The sequence below is a fragment of the Oryzias melastigma genome, linkage group LG14 (genome assembly GCF_002922805.2).
Source record: "Oryzias melastigma strain HK-1 linkage group LG14, ASM292280v2, whole genome shotgun sequence".
Lineage (NCBI taxonomy): Eukaryota > Metazoa > Chordata > Actinopteri > Beloniformes > Adrianichthyidae > Oryzias > Oryzias melastigma.
The window spans coordinates 16,166,321-16,183,301 of NC_050525.1; the positions used below are offsets into that span (position 1 = coordinate 16,166,321).

Here is a 16,981-nt window from a genome sequence, read left to right on the forward strand (position 1 = left end):
GCATATTTATGAGTTTTTATGAACAAATTGAAGTATTTTAGGTTCCCCCTTAACTCTAGAACACTTTTGCTATGAAAAGTTACACCATCACTTTTGCTGGATAATTTTTACCTGATATAAAATACTCAATAAAAAGTATTTATCATAAAAAAATTAGTTCAAGATATGAAAACACATGATAAATTAGAGTAGTTTCCTTTTATTTCAAACTGTGCTTTATGCAACAAATCGGAAAAAAAACATAAGAAGATCTTAAGAACATGCTTGAAATAACTGAAAAAGTCGGAATTTGAGAAGAAAAAAAAATCCTAAAAAAATAAATAATGATGCTGTACACTTGGTCTTTGGTCCACTCACTCCTGGGACATGTGAGACTTTACCCAGGTCATTCAAAAAATGCAACAAATTTAAAATAATGTAAATACTTTCGCTTGGGTGAAAATCACCCGGCGATAGCGCTCTAGTGTTAAAGTTAAATAAATATACAGTAAGGGTCATTGACTTACTTCTGATTTAATCTTAATTTGCTAGATTTGTGCATTTCTGGCAGAGATGCACCACAAACTGAAAAAAATAACGTTTTTTACTCATTATACAGCATTATTCTATATTTGCTGGATTGAGATTTGTGACTCAGAAGGTCTTTTATTTTGAAAGAACTTTTGTCAAAAGTTGTGTCATATTTTGAAAAAAAGGCTAATTTTTATTTTTGTTTTTTTATGATAAAAAACTTCATTTATATGTATCATAATAGGAACAATAACATAAATACAAATCTTATTTTTCTAAAGGGTGAGGTAAGACTTTGAGGCTCCTGCTGGGCTGTGGTCCGCGAAAAATCAACCCACAATTATTATCATAAATTATGGAACGAAATAATCTGGGTTTGCATCATAAACTCTTAGATTTGAGGACCTAACAATCAAGCTACTCTATTTTTATTTTATTTTACAAAACCTCCAAGAATCCTCGACACCAGTTGAATTCTGTGATTCTTAAACATAATGAGATTATGTGAAAATTCACACAAAAAACAAAGAATGCAGCAGAATTCTGTCCTTTTCATCTGATAAGATGATGAAAGCCCAAATGTGTTTCTGCACAAACCAGGGCCAATCCAATTCCAGCTCCCTCTTAGATTAATGCGATTAACTCAATCCTCTCACTTATTAGAGTCAAATTACCTCCCATCAGCGTTTGGTCAGTACAGTATATTATTTTTTAATTAATCTGCCTGACAGTTCGCTGCACCTGCTTCGCTTTCAAACGGACGGACGTGGGAAGTGGTCTGGTCTTTGCAGATTCCACGGGCTGTCTCTTCAAGCTTCACTAATGTCAAACACAATTTTCCGTTGGGAAGTTGAGAGCAGTTTTTCAGCCCCGTCAGGTCCCCACACACACACAAAAACCCAGCTGAGAAGAACGCTGAGACCAACAGTCTTTGCATAGAGGTCGGATGAATCGTCACTTCAGGGAAAAGTTCCAAACAAACACGCGGATGTGAGTTAAACAAATTCCCAACTGATTAAGAACCAACAAATTTAAAACTAACACGCAACTATGACCTTTTCATGCTCAAATTGTAGTAAATAAAATGACAAATTGCAACTTTTTATTAACATTTCTTCTATTTTTGTGAAGTATAAAGTTTGAACTCAAACACTATCTGCAGCTATTTCTTCATTTCACTGAAATATTGCATAAACAATCGAATACGATTGGAATAAAGTTTGATCAAAACATCACATGATATGAAAACTAAATGATAGAAGCATTTGGTTAATGTCCAGCATGATCATGACTGCAAAAACACCATTTCAAACTCACCATCTGGAACGCGTCCTCACAACAAAGTTTTGCATCTCTGCTCCTCGTAAAAGCGGTTTAACCAGTTCACACCGCAGAGCCAGGAGTTCATTTTCTCCTCAAAAATATAAAGTTCTATGTACTACTGTCCAGAAGGTTGCACTATCTAAAAAAATATTTAAACTGTGGTCAATTTTTTTCTATAGATTTAGCTCAAAACAGGTTGAAAGTGCAAAAAAAAGAACGGATGCAGCATTTAGGAACGCAAAATCGTTACGCCTGCAGAAAAACAAATAGAACATTACACAAATCGCATCCAACAACATGTCATCCTATCCTAAAGCGTCGGTCCTAAAGCTTTTTAAATCCGGGATGGCTCTGGCTAACCAGGTCATTTCTACTACTACTGTCCAGGTGTTCAGGAGCAGCTACAGCATAAAACACAACATTACATAAGACCAAACACCACATCCTCCTGCAGAAAAAAAAAATGGGAGGAGAAAGAGGGAGGAGAGAGCAGTGCTACAAGCAAGTAAGCGAGAAAGTGAGAACCAAACACCTCGATCAGAAAAGACAGCAGCCTCTTCTTTTAAAACGCATCTCGGGAAAAAGATTGTCGCTGCATCACAAAAAGATGGCAGCTGCCAGCATCTCGAGTATTCAATTTAATCTAAAATCGCGGAGCTAATCTCAATTAATCTGACCTTTAACCCCTTGATGCCAGAATTTATGTATATTTGCACACGTGCATCTTTTGACCCTAAACTAATTCACTAATTTAAAGCTTAATAGTAAAGAAAAAAAAAAAAAAAAAAAGTCCCTTTCCTTTTTTGTATAGAGTAGAATAAAAATTGAGGGTAAGAGGAGTGCAGTATTCGGGAGGAGCATGGAGACAAGCACCGACCTGCTTTCCATTCTCACAGGCACACACATACTGAAACCTCTCACAGTGAGGGCCAGAATAAACACCACACACACACAAAAAGAAGTACAAACTGTAGATAACCTCCATCTAGCCGCTCCTGTGTAGCTGTCTTAAGCTGCATTGGACATTAATTTGAAGAACTAGCAAGCGTGTTCTTGTTATCGTCACTGAACAGTTAAGTTCGATTGCAGCTGCAATCAAGAAAAACAAGCAAATCCATAAATCCTTTTGAGGAAAAACTGGATGCACCAATAGGATTTTAGATATTTAATCTAGTCTGAAAGGAAAATAATGTAATTTTAAATATTCAGAGTAAACAATTGTTTTAAAGTAGTAAGATCCCATCTTAAGTGCGGTTCATTTATCAGCTTTATAAGCAAGAAGGGTGCAGTAAGCTGAAAATTTAAAAATTTATTTATTTTTATTGAGAGATTAAACAAAGCAGGGCATTATATATGTATACATGTGAAGACCAAATAAATTCAATTTAAGCATTAGTACATATGAAGGAACATTTCCCCTTTTAAAAGCTGATTGTTTGCATTTTGTGAAGTTAGAGCTCCATCTAGTGGACAACTGTGTAACAATAAGAGCGTGGTGAAGGTTCAGTCATCAGTAGAAATTATAGCATGTAATTAACTACATTTAAAGTTTACGGTTTAGGACAATTAAAAATCCTTATCGCTTAACTAAATGTCCTAAAAACTGTAAATTATGCATTTTCCATTGCCTTCTAAACCTACTTTATATGCATTTGACTGCACCAGCAATCACTGTCATCTCTATTATCATTGGCAATCTTTGTTTTATTCTTTGGTTGGTTTTTTATACAGTGGAGGTGGCTGAGGGCTTTGTTTAAAATAATGAACATTTCCATTTCCTCCGGCTAAGCAGACATTCATTTATCTCTACTAAATGATGTGAAACACAGTGGAGAAAGAAGTAATTAGAGTCCGGGGATAATTAAAATTGTCCCACTTTGCCTGTTCCTCCGCAGACGTCTGCCACCGTGACTGCTGCAGGCGCTGGGTGAAATGAGGCGAGACGAAATCCTCCACACCTCCGTTTTTATAGAGAAAGAAAATGAACGAGACAAAAGAGTGACAGACGTGAAGAAGCCGTAGAAATTAAAATAAACGACATGGATTGGGTTGGAATAGTCTGTTGGGAGAGGAGGCAGAGAGGACGAAGGTCGAGGCTTTCTGCCTGCTGGATAAAGATGGAGCTTTTTTAAACGCCAGCAGAAGCCTCATGTTGTTTATGATAATGAACGGCGGGGGGTTAGTGGGCAGGAGAATCCAGAGATCAGAAGAAAAATGGAAGGACAGAAGAAAAGGAAGGGCATTCAAGACAAAGGACGGCAAACGAGGAGACTGGATGATCAGGGAGGAAAAAAAAAAAATCAGAGCTGTTGTTTCACAGACAGGACCTGATGACATTGTTCTCCGTTATGTGATCAAATATGACAGCTAATCAAACAAGAAACGAGTAAAGATTGAAACAAAAGGCTAAAAAAAGCAGCAGATGGAAATTAGGACACAAATTAGACAGACATGTGAGAGGAGGAGGTGAAAGACTCAGAGGTGAGATGAAGATCACCAGCTACTTGTAATTTTATTATTTAATCTGCTACTTCTATGGGACACATTTAAGTCTTTTTAGCATATTTTTGTAATATTTGTCTAATGATGGGACATATATATGAATATATATATATGAATTTGAGTATTTCTTTTTTTGAAATTGTTGTGAATAAGGAGCACAAAAAATGTAGTACAAAACGGCTCTGCTGCATTCTGAATGTTTTCCTCGTCTGAGCTGATATCTAGCGAAAAAATGTACAAATGGATCTCCAATATTGCTCGCCATTTTTGTTGCTAACACCAGCTTGGGGTTGTAAGCTAGCAGGAGAGAGTGTAAACCAATGAGGGACAGGAAGGGGAGGTCCTCGTAGCCAAAAATAGGGCTGGGCGATAAATTGATTAATTCACATTTTTTTGTTTCTGACAACGTATTTTTTGAAAAAAAAAAAAAAAAAAAAAAAAAAAAAAGATTCCCAATTCTCTGCTTCTTTGAGCTTCCGTTGCTAGCGGAAAGGTTAGCTTGCACGTCTATTGATCAATGTGAAAGCAGCAGCTAGCAAAGAGCTAACAAAAGCTAACAAACAGCTAGCAAAAAGCTTGCTAAAAAGCTAGCAAAGATCTAAGAAAAAGCTAGCAAAGAGCTAACAAAGAGCTAGCTAAGAGCTGGTATCGCAACAAACACAGGAGCACGCCTGACATTTTAATTATGATTTCCTCTCTGTATAAGTGATAACACCTATGGTTTCTCTTTGTAAAATAATGTAATAATTTGGTAGCTAATTTTTCATTTTTTAATCTCGTGGCCAAACTTGGCTGATAAGTCAAAAATTAGATTTTTGGCCACTGGAGTTGAGATTTCAAATTTGGAGCATCAAACCACACGCAGCAAAATCAATTTCAAAGCTACCTAAATTGCTCTGCTGAGAGTGTTTCTCTTTATGCTAGCAAGCTAGCAGTAGCTCACAAACACCTGCTAGATCGTTCTACAAACATTTTTAAAGCTTGTATTTAGTTTCACTTTGTATTCAATTCAATTTCCAAAGAAAATGTTGAAAAAAGAAAGTGTTTTTTGAAATATATTCTATCATTTGTAGTTTTTGTTAAAGATAGTAAAACCAGAGGAAAAAAAAAAGTTTTTATTTTTTGGCCTTATCGCTCAGCCGTGGCTGAAAATGGCATAATCAGAATAAAAAAAAAAAAACAAAAAAAACACTAGGAACGGTTTTAAAATGATCTAAAATGTACAGTTTGGAGATCAGAAGTGACTAAAGATGGTTAAACAGCTAAATTAACTACTCTTCCCTTTATGATTTACCAGCTTTTTCTCTCAGTTATGATTTCCACTTCGCGAAAAGTGACCAAAAAAGTAAGAAAAAAATCTATTTTTCTCAAACTATAACAGAATTTTGTTATAAAAAGCTTATCTAAAACATTTAGTGTCATGAATCTTAGAATAGAGTTTTGTTAAATGTTTCAAACTGCAGCAGAGATGCTGAAACAACTTTTACCACTGAGTCTTGTCCCACATGTAAAATGGAGAACCTCTGTTTCTAGCGTCTGCATATCCCTCATCCCCGATGGCTTCTTCTGCGACTTACAGAGCACTTACAGGATTGGACAGAGGACTCTGGGACTCTGGACTCAAGCCCACTGACACAAATCGGTGACAGAGGCACTGCGGAGTCTGAGCCATCTTCTTACTCATCTTTTGTTCAAGCTTTCAAACAGAGACACACAAAAAAAAATTGTTTCCGGTGAAGCCTGGCTATCAAGCGCCGCAACAAAAAATGGAAGTGACAACCGTATCCGGGTGAGCCTGGCTGGCACGCAGCCTTTCCCTGCAATCACAGCGCCAACCCTGATCAAACCAGACATCATCTTAATTAGAAAGCGATGCTGTTCACTCAGTCTTCCAGTCACCTGTCTGTGTCCATTTCTCTGCTCCACAGCGCACACACACACACACACCTGTTCATATGTGTGGGCTGACAATTTCACACACAGTATGAATGTTGTATTATTGCCACCCTCATCCAGGTCTTATTGTTTTATTGTAAGGGAACATGAGTTTCCTACACTTTTTGACAAACCAAAGCACTCTACCTTCTCTCCGATCTCTATGAAGGTCCTGTTTTCCTGCAGATCTTCAGGCGTCTGCTGGTCAAGCTGAGGTCCTTCCTCCAAACTCTCATCTGGACTGTCCACAGTCAGACCGGACACACCATCCAGGATGTCCTCTACAGAAACACAAACAAATAGATGCATCAACAGGAAAACTAGCACTGACAGGTGACATGATTAATGCTAATTATGTCTTCATCCTGACACCTGTTAGTGACTTAAATATGAATATTTTCCTCCCAAAGTTATGATAAAAGCAGAAAAATTTGTTTTTCGGTGCTTACTTGCTCAAAAGTGTTTTTTTAATACCTGCCAAAATCAAAGTTTGACATTAGAAGGGTATTTTACTCCACATTTTTGTCACATTTTAATAATTAATCTAATGCATATTTAACAACTATATATTTTTACGTATTTTATAATAGGTTGGCAAAACTTTTAAGACTAAATGAGCCAGTTGGTCCAATTTCATAGAAGCCAAAACTGCAGCAGGAGCTGCAAATTAAAAAAAAAAAAAACACTATTGATGTTTTGGTACTACGGAGAATTAGGACCAGTATACAAACAAAAAAAACTTTAAATTGCAACTTTTAATCTGGTAAATTTAACAAAAAATCATAACTGTTAAATTGCAAGAATTATGATTTAGGCAAAATGTATGTGTTTTAAAGTCATACATTTATCACTTTAAATCTGGAAAATTTTTGAGAAAAAGCCGTACATTTATGAGAAGAAACTCTTAACTGTTATAAGAATAAGAATAAAGTTGTATATTTATGACTTAAAAAGTTATAGGCTAAATTTATGGCTTTTTTCTTGTAAATTTACATGTTTTAAAGTCATACATTTATTACTTTAAATATCATAAACTGTAAAAGAAAAAAGTTATACATTTATGAGAAAAAAATTAATAAATTTACAACTATTGATCTCATAATATTATTATTATTTTTTTTTTTACGGTCCTAATACTCCCTCGTATTTTTGTGGCCATTAAAGTATTAATTTATAAAATGTAGCTTTTAAATATTGAAAATATTTAATTTAAACAGAGTTATGCTCGTCTATATCTTTCACTTTTGAAAGCAGCACTTAGTTTATTCAAAATAAAATGAACTCTGCGCCAAATAAGATCATTATTCTGCAAATTTCCCTGATTTAAAAAGGAATAGAAGCCAAATCTAACATTAATATCAATAATATAATATATATTTTTTAAATCTACGCATTTAAATTTTATTCTTCAAATACTTTTCCTTTGAACAACTAAACTGTGTTGTGCAGCAGAAGAAAAGAATGTGTGCTTTAAGCTTTTTTCTAATTTTACCGTCATTTTACTCGGTTAACATGTTAAAAATCTAAACACAAAAAGCTGAAACTACAAACCCATTATTTATTCAAATCATCTGCAGTCACAATGGAAAGCTCCAGAGAGGTGTTGACCCCTGGACAATACTGTAAATTTAGCTATAATTTGTGTCTTTGAATTTTTAAATCTTTCTCAGTGTTAAAAATGTATGTGCGCCATCTTTCTTCTAAAGCATGACATCATCTGTGACCTCCATCTGGCTGCTGAAGTGCTTTACTCTTCATCTGACCCTCTGCATATGGCACATCCTCCAGGATGACACTTCTTCCTGCTGAAGGGGTCATATTAATATTCATACAGCTCCCAGTCCCTGTATAAACAATGCCAGCTTGTCAGCCTGTGCATTAGGAGCCCTTGTTTTTGAGGAATACAAATGGTGCCCTTGCACAGATTTAAAAAAAAAAAGGAGGTTAAGGGAGGCGGGCACTGCCTGCAGGTTGACTTATCAGACTGTATAATTAGTAGACCCCACCACCTCCCATTGCAGGTCCTGATGCATTTCTTTACCAACTACGCAAAGTTTGGGCTTTAATGGTGGATGATACATTTGCACAATTTATTTATAAATATGCATTTTACTGACAAAATAAACCCTTTAAAACAGGAAATGTGAAGTCTAACCTTGGCTCTGGGAGAAGATATCTGTGGAGAGATCATGGTCCCTGTCAGAGCGCCTGGGTGGGTGGAAGCACAGCACCTCCGGGTCCAGGTCGGGCAGGGTGCTGACGGTCAAGGTAAGCGTGTGGTTCGCAAACGCAGCTCTCATATCATCCATTTGGAGGGCGGACGCAGGTTTACCATTGAGGGATAGAATCTCATCTCCTGCTTTCAAACCTGTTGGGTTGGTCAAAAATATATAAAACTGTTTAACTAAGTGTTAAATTAATGATTTAAAAAAACAAAGGTTTTTATTTTGGTGACACTAAAAAGTCTCAACGGAGCTCCATTAAAGTTATTTTTAAAAAAAAACTCTCCCCACCACACGCCTGTGAAAGTAATCAGACATGTTGGGACTTTTGTGTGTTTCAGTACATTAAAAATGCATCCTTCAATGCTCGCTCGCTTGCTTGAGGCAAACAGTGATCTAACAAGAGTGGACGGATTTGGGAGGGAAAGTGCAATGCCTGACTATTCCTGTCCTTTCGTGTCAGCGTGTGTGCAGGGAAAACGGTGAAGTGCAGAACAGGAGTCGTCGACTGCTGGAATGTTGCGTCAGTTTCAGTTTTCGGTCTTATCTCTGGCTTGAAGCACCTGATCCGTTAATTGAGAACTAGCTCTCTTAACTGATTAAGTAGAGACAAGAATCGTACCTCCCTGCTGTGTATAATTAACTCACAATGGTTCTGTCGTATAAAATCGTCAATGAAACAAACAGAATTTTAACAAAGCGTCATGCTAACATTTGCCCAAACATGCAGATGGTTGATTACTGTATAGACTCGTGAGACATACATTTAGCCGCGAGTTATGACCCAGTTGTCTGGAATATAAAATGTCAGCCGAGTCTTTTCAGCTCAGAGAGTCAGCCCTCCCTCCAGGACACGTACTGACTATGAATGTGAGCTCTTGGTAGTGTGTGGAGATAAGTGTGCTTTTACGAGAGGACAGAATTAAGGCAATAGAGTAAAAAAGAAAGATCCTTTGGGGCAGATAGTGTGGAGCTGTATCATCTCTTTCATTCATGTTTAGAATGCATGTGTGTACACGCAAACACACAATAATGTCCATGTAAACCTGAAAGGGTGCTGAAGAAGCTGAAGCTTTTTACTGAAAATGTTGACGCAATTCACTTTAATTGCTAAAGGGATTTGTTGAAAATGCAAAAGCTATTTGCAAAATGGAAAATTTTCTAAAAGACAGGAAATTTCATTATGAAAGAGCACAGAAGTAGACGTAAATTTGTCAAAAATTTGTGGTAAAATTGCTAAAAAAAATCTCAATCCATGCCAATTTTACAAAATATATAGTGAGTCACTTAAATATGATCTAAACTCCAAATTAGCCCAAAAAACCTTAGTTGATGCCAAATTAGTCCAAAAAGCTAGCATGTTGCCCAAATACTAGCTAAACTCCAAAGTAGCCTGAAATTCCTCAGTAAAACAAATTTGCCCAAAAGCTAGCACGTTGCTTAAATACTAGCTAAGCTCCAACATAGCTCAAAATTCCTCAGTAAAACAAATTAGCCCAAAAGCTAGTACGTAGCTTAAATACTAGCTAAACCCCAAAATAGCCCAAAAGTCCTCAGTGAACCAAATTAGCCAAAAAAGCTAGCCACGTTGCTTAAATACTAGCTAAACCCCAGAATAACCCAAAATTCCTCAGTAAATCAAATTAGCCAAAAAAGCTAGCATGTTGCTTAAATACTAGCTAAGTTCAAACATAGCCCAAAATTCCTCAGTAAAACAAATTAGCCAAAAAAGCTAGTACGTAGCTTAAATACTTGCTAAACCCCAAAATAGCCCAAAATTCCTCAGTGAACCAAATTAGCCAAAAAAGCTAGCCACGTTGCTTAAATACTAGCTAAACCCCAGAATAGCCCAAAATTCCTCAGTAAATCAAATTAGCCAATAAAGCTAGCACGTTGCTTAAATGTTAGCTAAACTCCAAGATAGCCCAAAATTCCTCAGTAAAACAAATTAGCCAATAAAGCTAGCACGTTACTTAAATACTAGCTAAACTCCAAAGTAGCCTAAAAATTCTCAGTTGTTGTAGTCAGAAATGTTAGCCTGTTGCTAAAATAGAAGATAAACTATAAATTACTCTAAAAAAATTCTCAGTAAATGCCAAATTAGCTTTTACTAGCTAGCATAATGCTAATGTAACAGCTCAATGCCAAACTTTTTGAAAATTACTATAAAAGATGAAAACATAGCCGATGGATAAATATATATGAAGACTTTTTTCTAATCTAAGTAAAATACTAAATTTGAGGACTTTCTCATTCATTTCATATGGAGCATATTTTGCACAATATTTCAAAAACTATAACATTTATGAATACCAAAAACACAAGCAGTAATGTCCTGAACGAGCTGAACATTTTGATACTAAGAATGCTGAAATTACTGAAAGTGTTGCTGAAAAACCTACGATCAGGAGCAGGAGAATCACTACAGTGTGAATGCTTACAAAGTATTTACACAATAAAGAGCAGCACGGTTGGAAGGTTGTGTCAGCCTGATGTTCAGCTTTTTCAGCACCTACGGAGGACGCTGGGTGCAGCTGTGTCCTCTGCAAACTGTCCGCCTGCTAAGCTTGCAGCTTTTAGATTCCTAATACACTGGCGGGAACAATCTCACACTTGAGTAACCTTGGTCTGACCCCAGGGCGCAGCGTGTTATTTTTCTATACATTAAGGGTGTAGCTGCTCAGCGGCTGCATGTTTCTCAAACCCATTAGGGTTGCTCTGCCTCGGTTAGAAGATAGGGGCCAGTGTGTGTGGGGGGATGATCTTGGGACTCAGCTGCTCATATCAGACAAAAGAAAATAGATCGACTTCTCCTGTGCACCATCTCTGACTGTTTATTTTCTGGATGGTTTTTTTTTTATTATTTGTAGCACCAGTCTGATTCATGAAAGATATTACAGCCAGTGACTATCATAATATGTTGAATATTGCTCCGTAATCAGTTTGATTTTGTTGTTTCCATTGTGAGGGTTTGCATATCCATGCATTTTTCATCACTAGATGACCTCATAGTGAACTCAATTTCAATATAATCTCTATGCAAGTGAAAAAATGTTTTTCCTTTAATGCAATAATACATACCCTTCGATGAATTGTATATTTTTGCAGTAAAAAAATCATGACATTACAATTATTTTAAATTACTATTCTATTCAAATGACATACCTTTAGATGAAGCCAGACCTCCATCTTTGATTTCTGTAATGTGAAGCTGCTGCACACCCTCCTCATCTATAACTGCAACAGTGAAACCTGCAGACACAGTGTTTTAAAAAGTTTTTTTAGAAGTCTTTTATAAAAGTTACATAACAAATGCATGATTGTTCCACAAATACAACACAACCTCTTATATTGCTTTAACCGGACTCAAACTAAGAATTTCTATAATTTTTTTTGGTATTATTTTAGATTCTAAATAGGCTAACTTGATTTTAAATGTAGGTGTTTTGTTTGTAAAATGGCTTGGCACGACTTCTGAGGCTGTGTAAACGAATCACACCAATTGACTTAATAATAACCATTGAAAATAATCAATTTCATGCATAATTTCAGTGTATTAGGAGTTGAGGGCGATCACAACTGACAACCATACCGTATCCAGTGGTGCACGACTCCGCTTTGTCAAAACGGATCACTTTGGAAGGTTTGGGACAAATCTCAATTTCTCTGTAAAGCTGCAAAGACATAGAAGTCAATTTTGTTAGAATAATTCACATGCGATGGACGGACAGTAATATTGTGAGATGGATGAGGTCAGGAGCGGGTGATTTCTCTTCATAAAAAAAGGAGCTAGTCCATGAATGATTCCGACCCCTCAGTGGAGCGAGTGCGTCGGGTCAAAATCTAGGTCATCCTTGTGATGTGAGTGGAGGTTGAGGCAGGGCTGTGACCTCACAGCGGGCAAATGCTGCGAGGATGAAGCAATGCATGGAAAATACGAGCATTGTATAACAGTCATGGAAATAGTGTTGCGATTTTACAGACAGCGGATAAAAGAGACCCTGATCAAAGCAGTGAGATAAAGGAGCTCTTTGAGAAAAGTAAGTTATATAATTACTGTTGAGAGTTTATGTGTCACTTGCAACCCACACTCATAGAGAAAGCAGATCACTGTGACTCAATAATAGGCTGGCGAGGTGTTTTCAGTGGGATATTATAGTAAGAATAATAACAAAAGAGCCTCTGTAGACTCTAGAAATATAGCATTTTTATGTTTTCAAGAGCAAAAAATGCAGCAGGGTAATTACTCTTACTTAATTTGTATTTTTACATTACTCATTTGTTGGTATTTTAACATTTTTATGGGAAATGAATGAACTAAATTACAAATATTTGCATTTAATTGTGCTGTTAAAACAACAAAACTCATCAATTTTTTAGTATGATCCAAAATAACACAATTGATAAAGAAAAACAGAACCGTCACATAACTTAATTTGAGTTCAAATGTGAATTTTCTTACCAAATCAGATATGTCTTCTTCGAATTTGGGAACATAAAGAAGCGTTTGGTTGTCAACCCAAACTTTTACACGGAGGTAGTGGCCAGATGGATCGATGGCGTGGGTCTGGAGGGAACAACCAGAAAATGAAATGACAAAAAAAAGACAATCATAAACATTAAATACATTGCTTTTTCTTTAAATCAACCAAAATAAGCTTGAATGTGAGTCTACAACAATTCTTCTGACATAAAAGGCAGATCACATTTAACTCCTTGACGCCTATTGATACAATTATGCATCAAACCACTTGTGCTCCAAAATTACCTTCAATTATCATCTACTTGAAAACAAAAAGTTATATCTAGATAGATATATATCTATAAATATGTATATATATGTATATATATATATATATATATATGTATATAGAGAGAGAGAGGACCCGAGTTTGAAGGAGATACATATATATATATTTACTGTATGTAGGCGATACTTATATATATATATTATATATATATAAAAGTATCGCCTACAGTTTGGAGGAGATACATATATATATTTACTGTATGTAGGTGATACTTTTATATATATATATATATATAAGTATCGCCTACATACAGTAAATATATATATATGTATCTCCTTCAAACTCGGGCCCTCTCTCTCTCTCTCTCTCTCTCTCTCTATATATATAGTATTTATTTGCTTGTCCGTACACAACAGAATGTTAAGATTTCTTACTACCTATCAAATACTGAACATGACTTCGGTACATATAAGTGCGAACTCTTTTAAACCCAAAATCTATGAGTATGCTTCTAATCGTAAAAAATGTTTCGAACAATCTGTCAAATGTCTGTTATTTTCAATCTTAAATGATTCCTTTTCAATAAAACAATGCATGCTGACGGCCTACCTTGCATACTGAACTCAGGACATCCAGCGTCGTCTCACCAGGCTGTACAATGGCCAGGACAGGCTGATTATTTGGTAAACATACCCAGGAGGGCCTTAAGTAGTCGGGAACCCAAATATCGTTGTCTGTGGTTTGCTGAGGAAGACTTTTTGCAGAATCTTCTGTTTTTCTCTGAAAATGCAACATTTTAATAAAATCATTATGCATGTACAGACTTGTATTTTTATCAGTGTTCTGTTCAAAATGGTGTGTAAATTTTAAACCCATCAGATTCCCTTCAGACAACAATCTGGCGGCCATATCAGCCTCTCCTCTGACTTATCCAATTCTGTTTGACCTCACATTATCTGAAACGTATCTGCCTTCTATCAAGTAACAGTGTCCACATTTTTCTTTCATTCCTCCGTAACGGCCACCCTCCTATTAATCACTGCCTCTCCTTCTGGTGCCCTTTCTCCCTATCTGCGCATCACTCCATCAACTCCCCCCTCCCAGTCTTTCATTTATATCACCCAATCTGCTGATGGTCAGCCATCACGCTCCGTGAGCTCCATGAAAATGTCTTTGTTTTTATTTTTTTAATTTTTCTTTATATGCGATTTGTCTTTGAAGGAACACAAATGAGATCAGAAGTGGAGAAAAGCATGCCTTAGTTTACATTTGCAGAGATTTACACAGACACCTACAAAGTACACACATTTTTCCAGACAGACAACAGACTGGGGGGCCTGTAACCAGTACCTCCCCCAACTCCCTGTCCTCCCAACCTCACTCGGCACCATCTGGCTTCCCTCCTGGTCTATCTAGGATTCCTCTGCTGGAGGGATGACAGGGTTCCAGGAGGCATATTAAACTCCTCTGTTATTTGATGCTCTGTTTGCTAACAATGGGATTCCCGGCACTGATGGTCCTAACTGGAAGAAGTCCATCCAGCAAAAAAAGGTTGGATGTTTTGCAACAAAATTTGATCTGTAATGATGATTTTTATTTTCTTTTCTTTTATGAAGACATTAATGTATCAGAATGAAGCGTAGCGCTGAGACTTTCATTTGTTGCATCTAAAAAGAGAGCTTTTTCCAACAGTATATTTTAATCTGCTCTTGATTTTAAAAACAGAAATACTCAGAAATGCAGTTTTAATCTTACTTTTTTTTATATATGTCCTCCATCATGAGAAAAATCCCAGCCAGCAAGGCCAAGTGGGCAGAAAATGTGCAATAGACCCCAAATGGGTTTGTCCACAGTTTCCGCGGTGACCTCACCTCCTGTGTTTGCCCACATTGGCTTAAGAGGGCACTCGTTGGGCTCACTATGCTAACCAGGCGCCCGTTGGAGCTCAGCTGTCCAGGGACCACCACCCTTAAGCCAATGTGGGCAAACACAGGTAGGATCACCATGGAAACTACAGAAAAACCCATTTAGGGCCCACATTTCCTGCCAACTTTTAAGCCCACTTGGCCCTGCTGTCTGGGATGCTACATGATAAAAACCACCAAAAACACAATTATTTATTGGAGTGGGTCTTTAAAGAATTACTGTGTGTATTTATACTTAAAAACAGTTTTTATTTTTTATTTTTATTTGAGACCATGTGTGTGTCTGTCAGCCTCATGTTTTGTGATTAAAATATGTTTTTTCCTAAGCATAAAATTGTTTTAAATAAATTGGGAATTACTGAATGTAAAATCAATTGCAGGAGAAAGTATTTGAACCCTTTAGGAGTACCTCAATGTCTTTATGAAATGGACACATGATGTGTTTTTTTTTATCTGAATATAAATCACAATGATAGAGGAAAATACTACCTGCTTAAATCAAACCAAAATATGCTTTTATGTTTATTTTAACACAGTCGTGTGTCCAGCTTAAGCATAAAATCAAGTAATTCCTTTTTTCTCAGTGAATTTTTCCATTTAATGTAGAACTCGTATTGGCAATAATATGCAAACAATTGAATAAATCTGAGTGAATCTAGGTTGCCAAAAAAGCATCAATCCACCTTGAACCAATTGGTAGTGTTGATCAGTAAAAAACATGATTTAGTTGCAGCTTCCACAGCTGTGAGAGTAAGTAATGGTTTAAATCATGGAAAGATCAAGTCTGATGGTTTTAGGCTTTCTCTATAATTCCTCCAATTACTCCACACATAAGAGCGAAAGTGCACGTCTGAAAACGTTAAACCAAGAGCTCCAGAGTGACCTCAAAGTAAAGCTCAGCGGTGCAGAAGGCGGCAATGATTTTTCACGTCCCTCAGATAGCTCGCCAAATTGGGAACCAGAACAGCAAGCGCGTCTTTGTTTCATGAAAGGAGGCAAAAAAATCCTAGCTGGGGGGCTAAAATGCTATTGTCCCAGTTTATAAGCACACAGGTTCATCAGATACTTCTGAGATTTCTCCAGAGGTTTGTGTGTGAGGCAAACAATGATATGCCGTTAGCCTACAGCTCCAAGAGTTGTGTTTCTGTGCAGTGAATGTCACTCTGAGAAATTAAGAAAAGGTTTGGTGTTGAGCCCTAGGAGGCATGTCACTCATAAGACAGTGTCTTTTTATAATCTGGGTTTGGTAAAAGAAAATCTGAAGAAATCAACTGTTTTTGACCCTATTTTACAATATATATATATATATATATATATATATATATATATATATATATATATATATAAAGTATATGAAGCTCTATTTGTGACTCCACTGTTTTATGATGATGAAAATGCGGATGCTTTATAAACAAATTACATTTAAACATGTTTTTTTTTTGTAAAAATTGTTCAACTGCAATGCATTGTGGTCCACATTCGCTAATGTAGTGAGCATCAAAGCACGCAAAGACTTCTGGGAAGTTTCTAGTGCACTCGGACAGCACTAGAAAATGGCAAACGCACTATATAGGGATTTATCTAGTGAGTAGTGAAGGAATTCGGACACAGCCATGGAGAGGAAAATTGTTCATATAACCGGCGGAGACGAGCACTTTTTGCTGTTCACCTTTCGCCACATCCCAGTTTGGTGTTTATCAGAGACCGGCGTCTACTGGAGACTGGACACTATTGGAAGATACAGTATACGGCAGGGATGTCCAAATCCAGAGCTCGAAGGATGGTTTTCCTGATTACCTGGATCAAGGAGCTT

The 16,981-nt window shown here is 36.6% G+C and overlaps 1 protein-coding gene across 3 annotated transcripts in view; it reads right to left on the bottom strand.

The window, feature by feature from the left end:
• LOC112142610 (T-lymphoma invasion and metastasis-inducing protein 1) overlaps positions 1 to 16,981 on the bottom strand; it is a 62,541-nt gene that overhangs the window by 10,006 nt on the left and 35,554 nt on the right. For all 3 annotated transcript variants that reach the window (XM_036215170.1, XM_036215169.1, XM_024266090.2), the window contains 6 exons: positions 13,853 to 14,023; positions 12,955 to 13,059; positions 12,085 to 12,166; positions 11,658 to 11,744; positions 8,426 to 8,638; positions 6,418 to 6,551 (listed from right to left, as the gene is read on the bottom strand). In XM_036215170.1, coding sequence (XP_036071063.1) covers positions 6,418 to 6,551; positions 8,426 to 8,638; positions 11,658 to 11,744; positions 12,085 to 12,166; positions 12,955 to 13,059; positions 13,853 to 14,023 — 792 coding nt within the window. The remainder of the gene's footprint in view (positions 1 to 6,417; positions 6,552 to 8,425; positions 8,639 to 11,657; positions 11,745 to 12,084; positions 12,167 to 12,954; positions 13,060 to 13,852; positions 14,024 to 16,981) is intronic.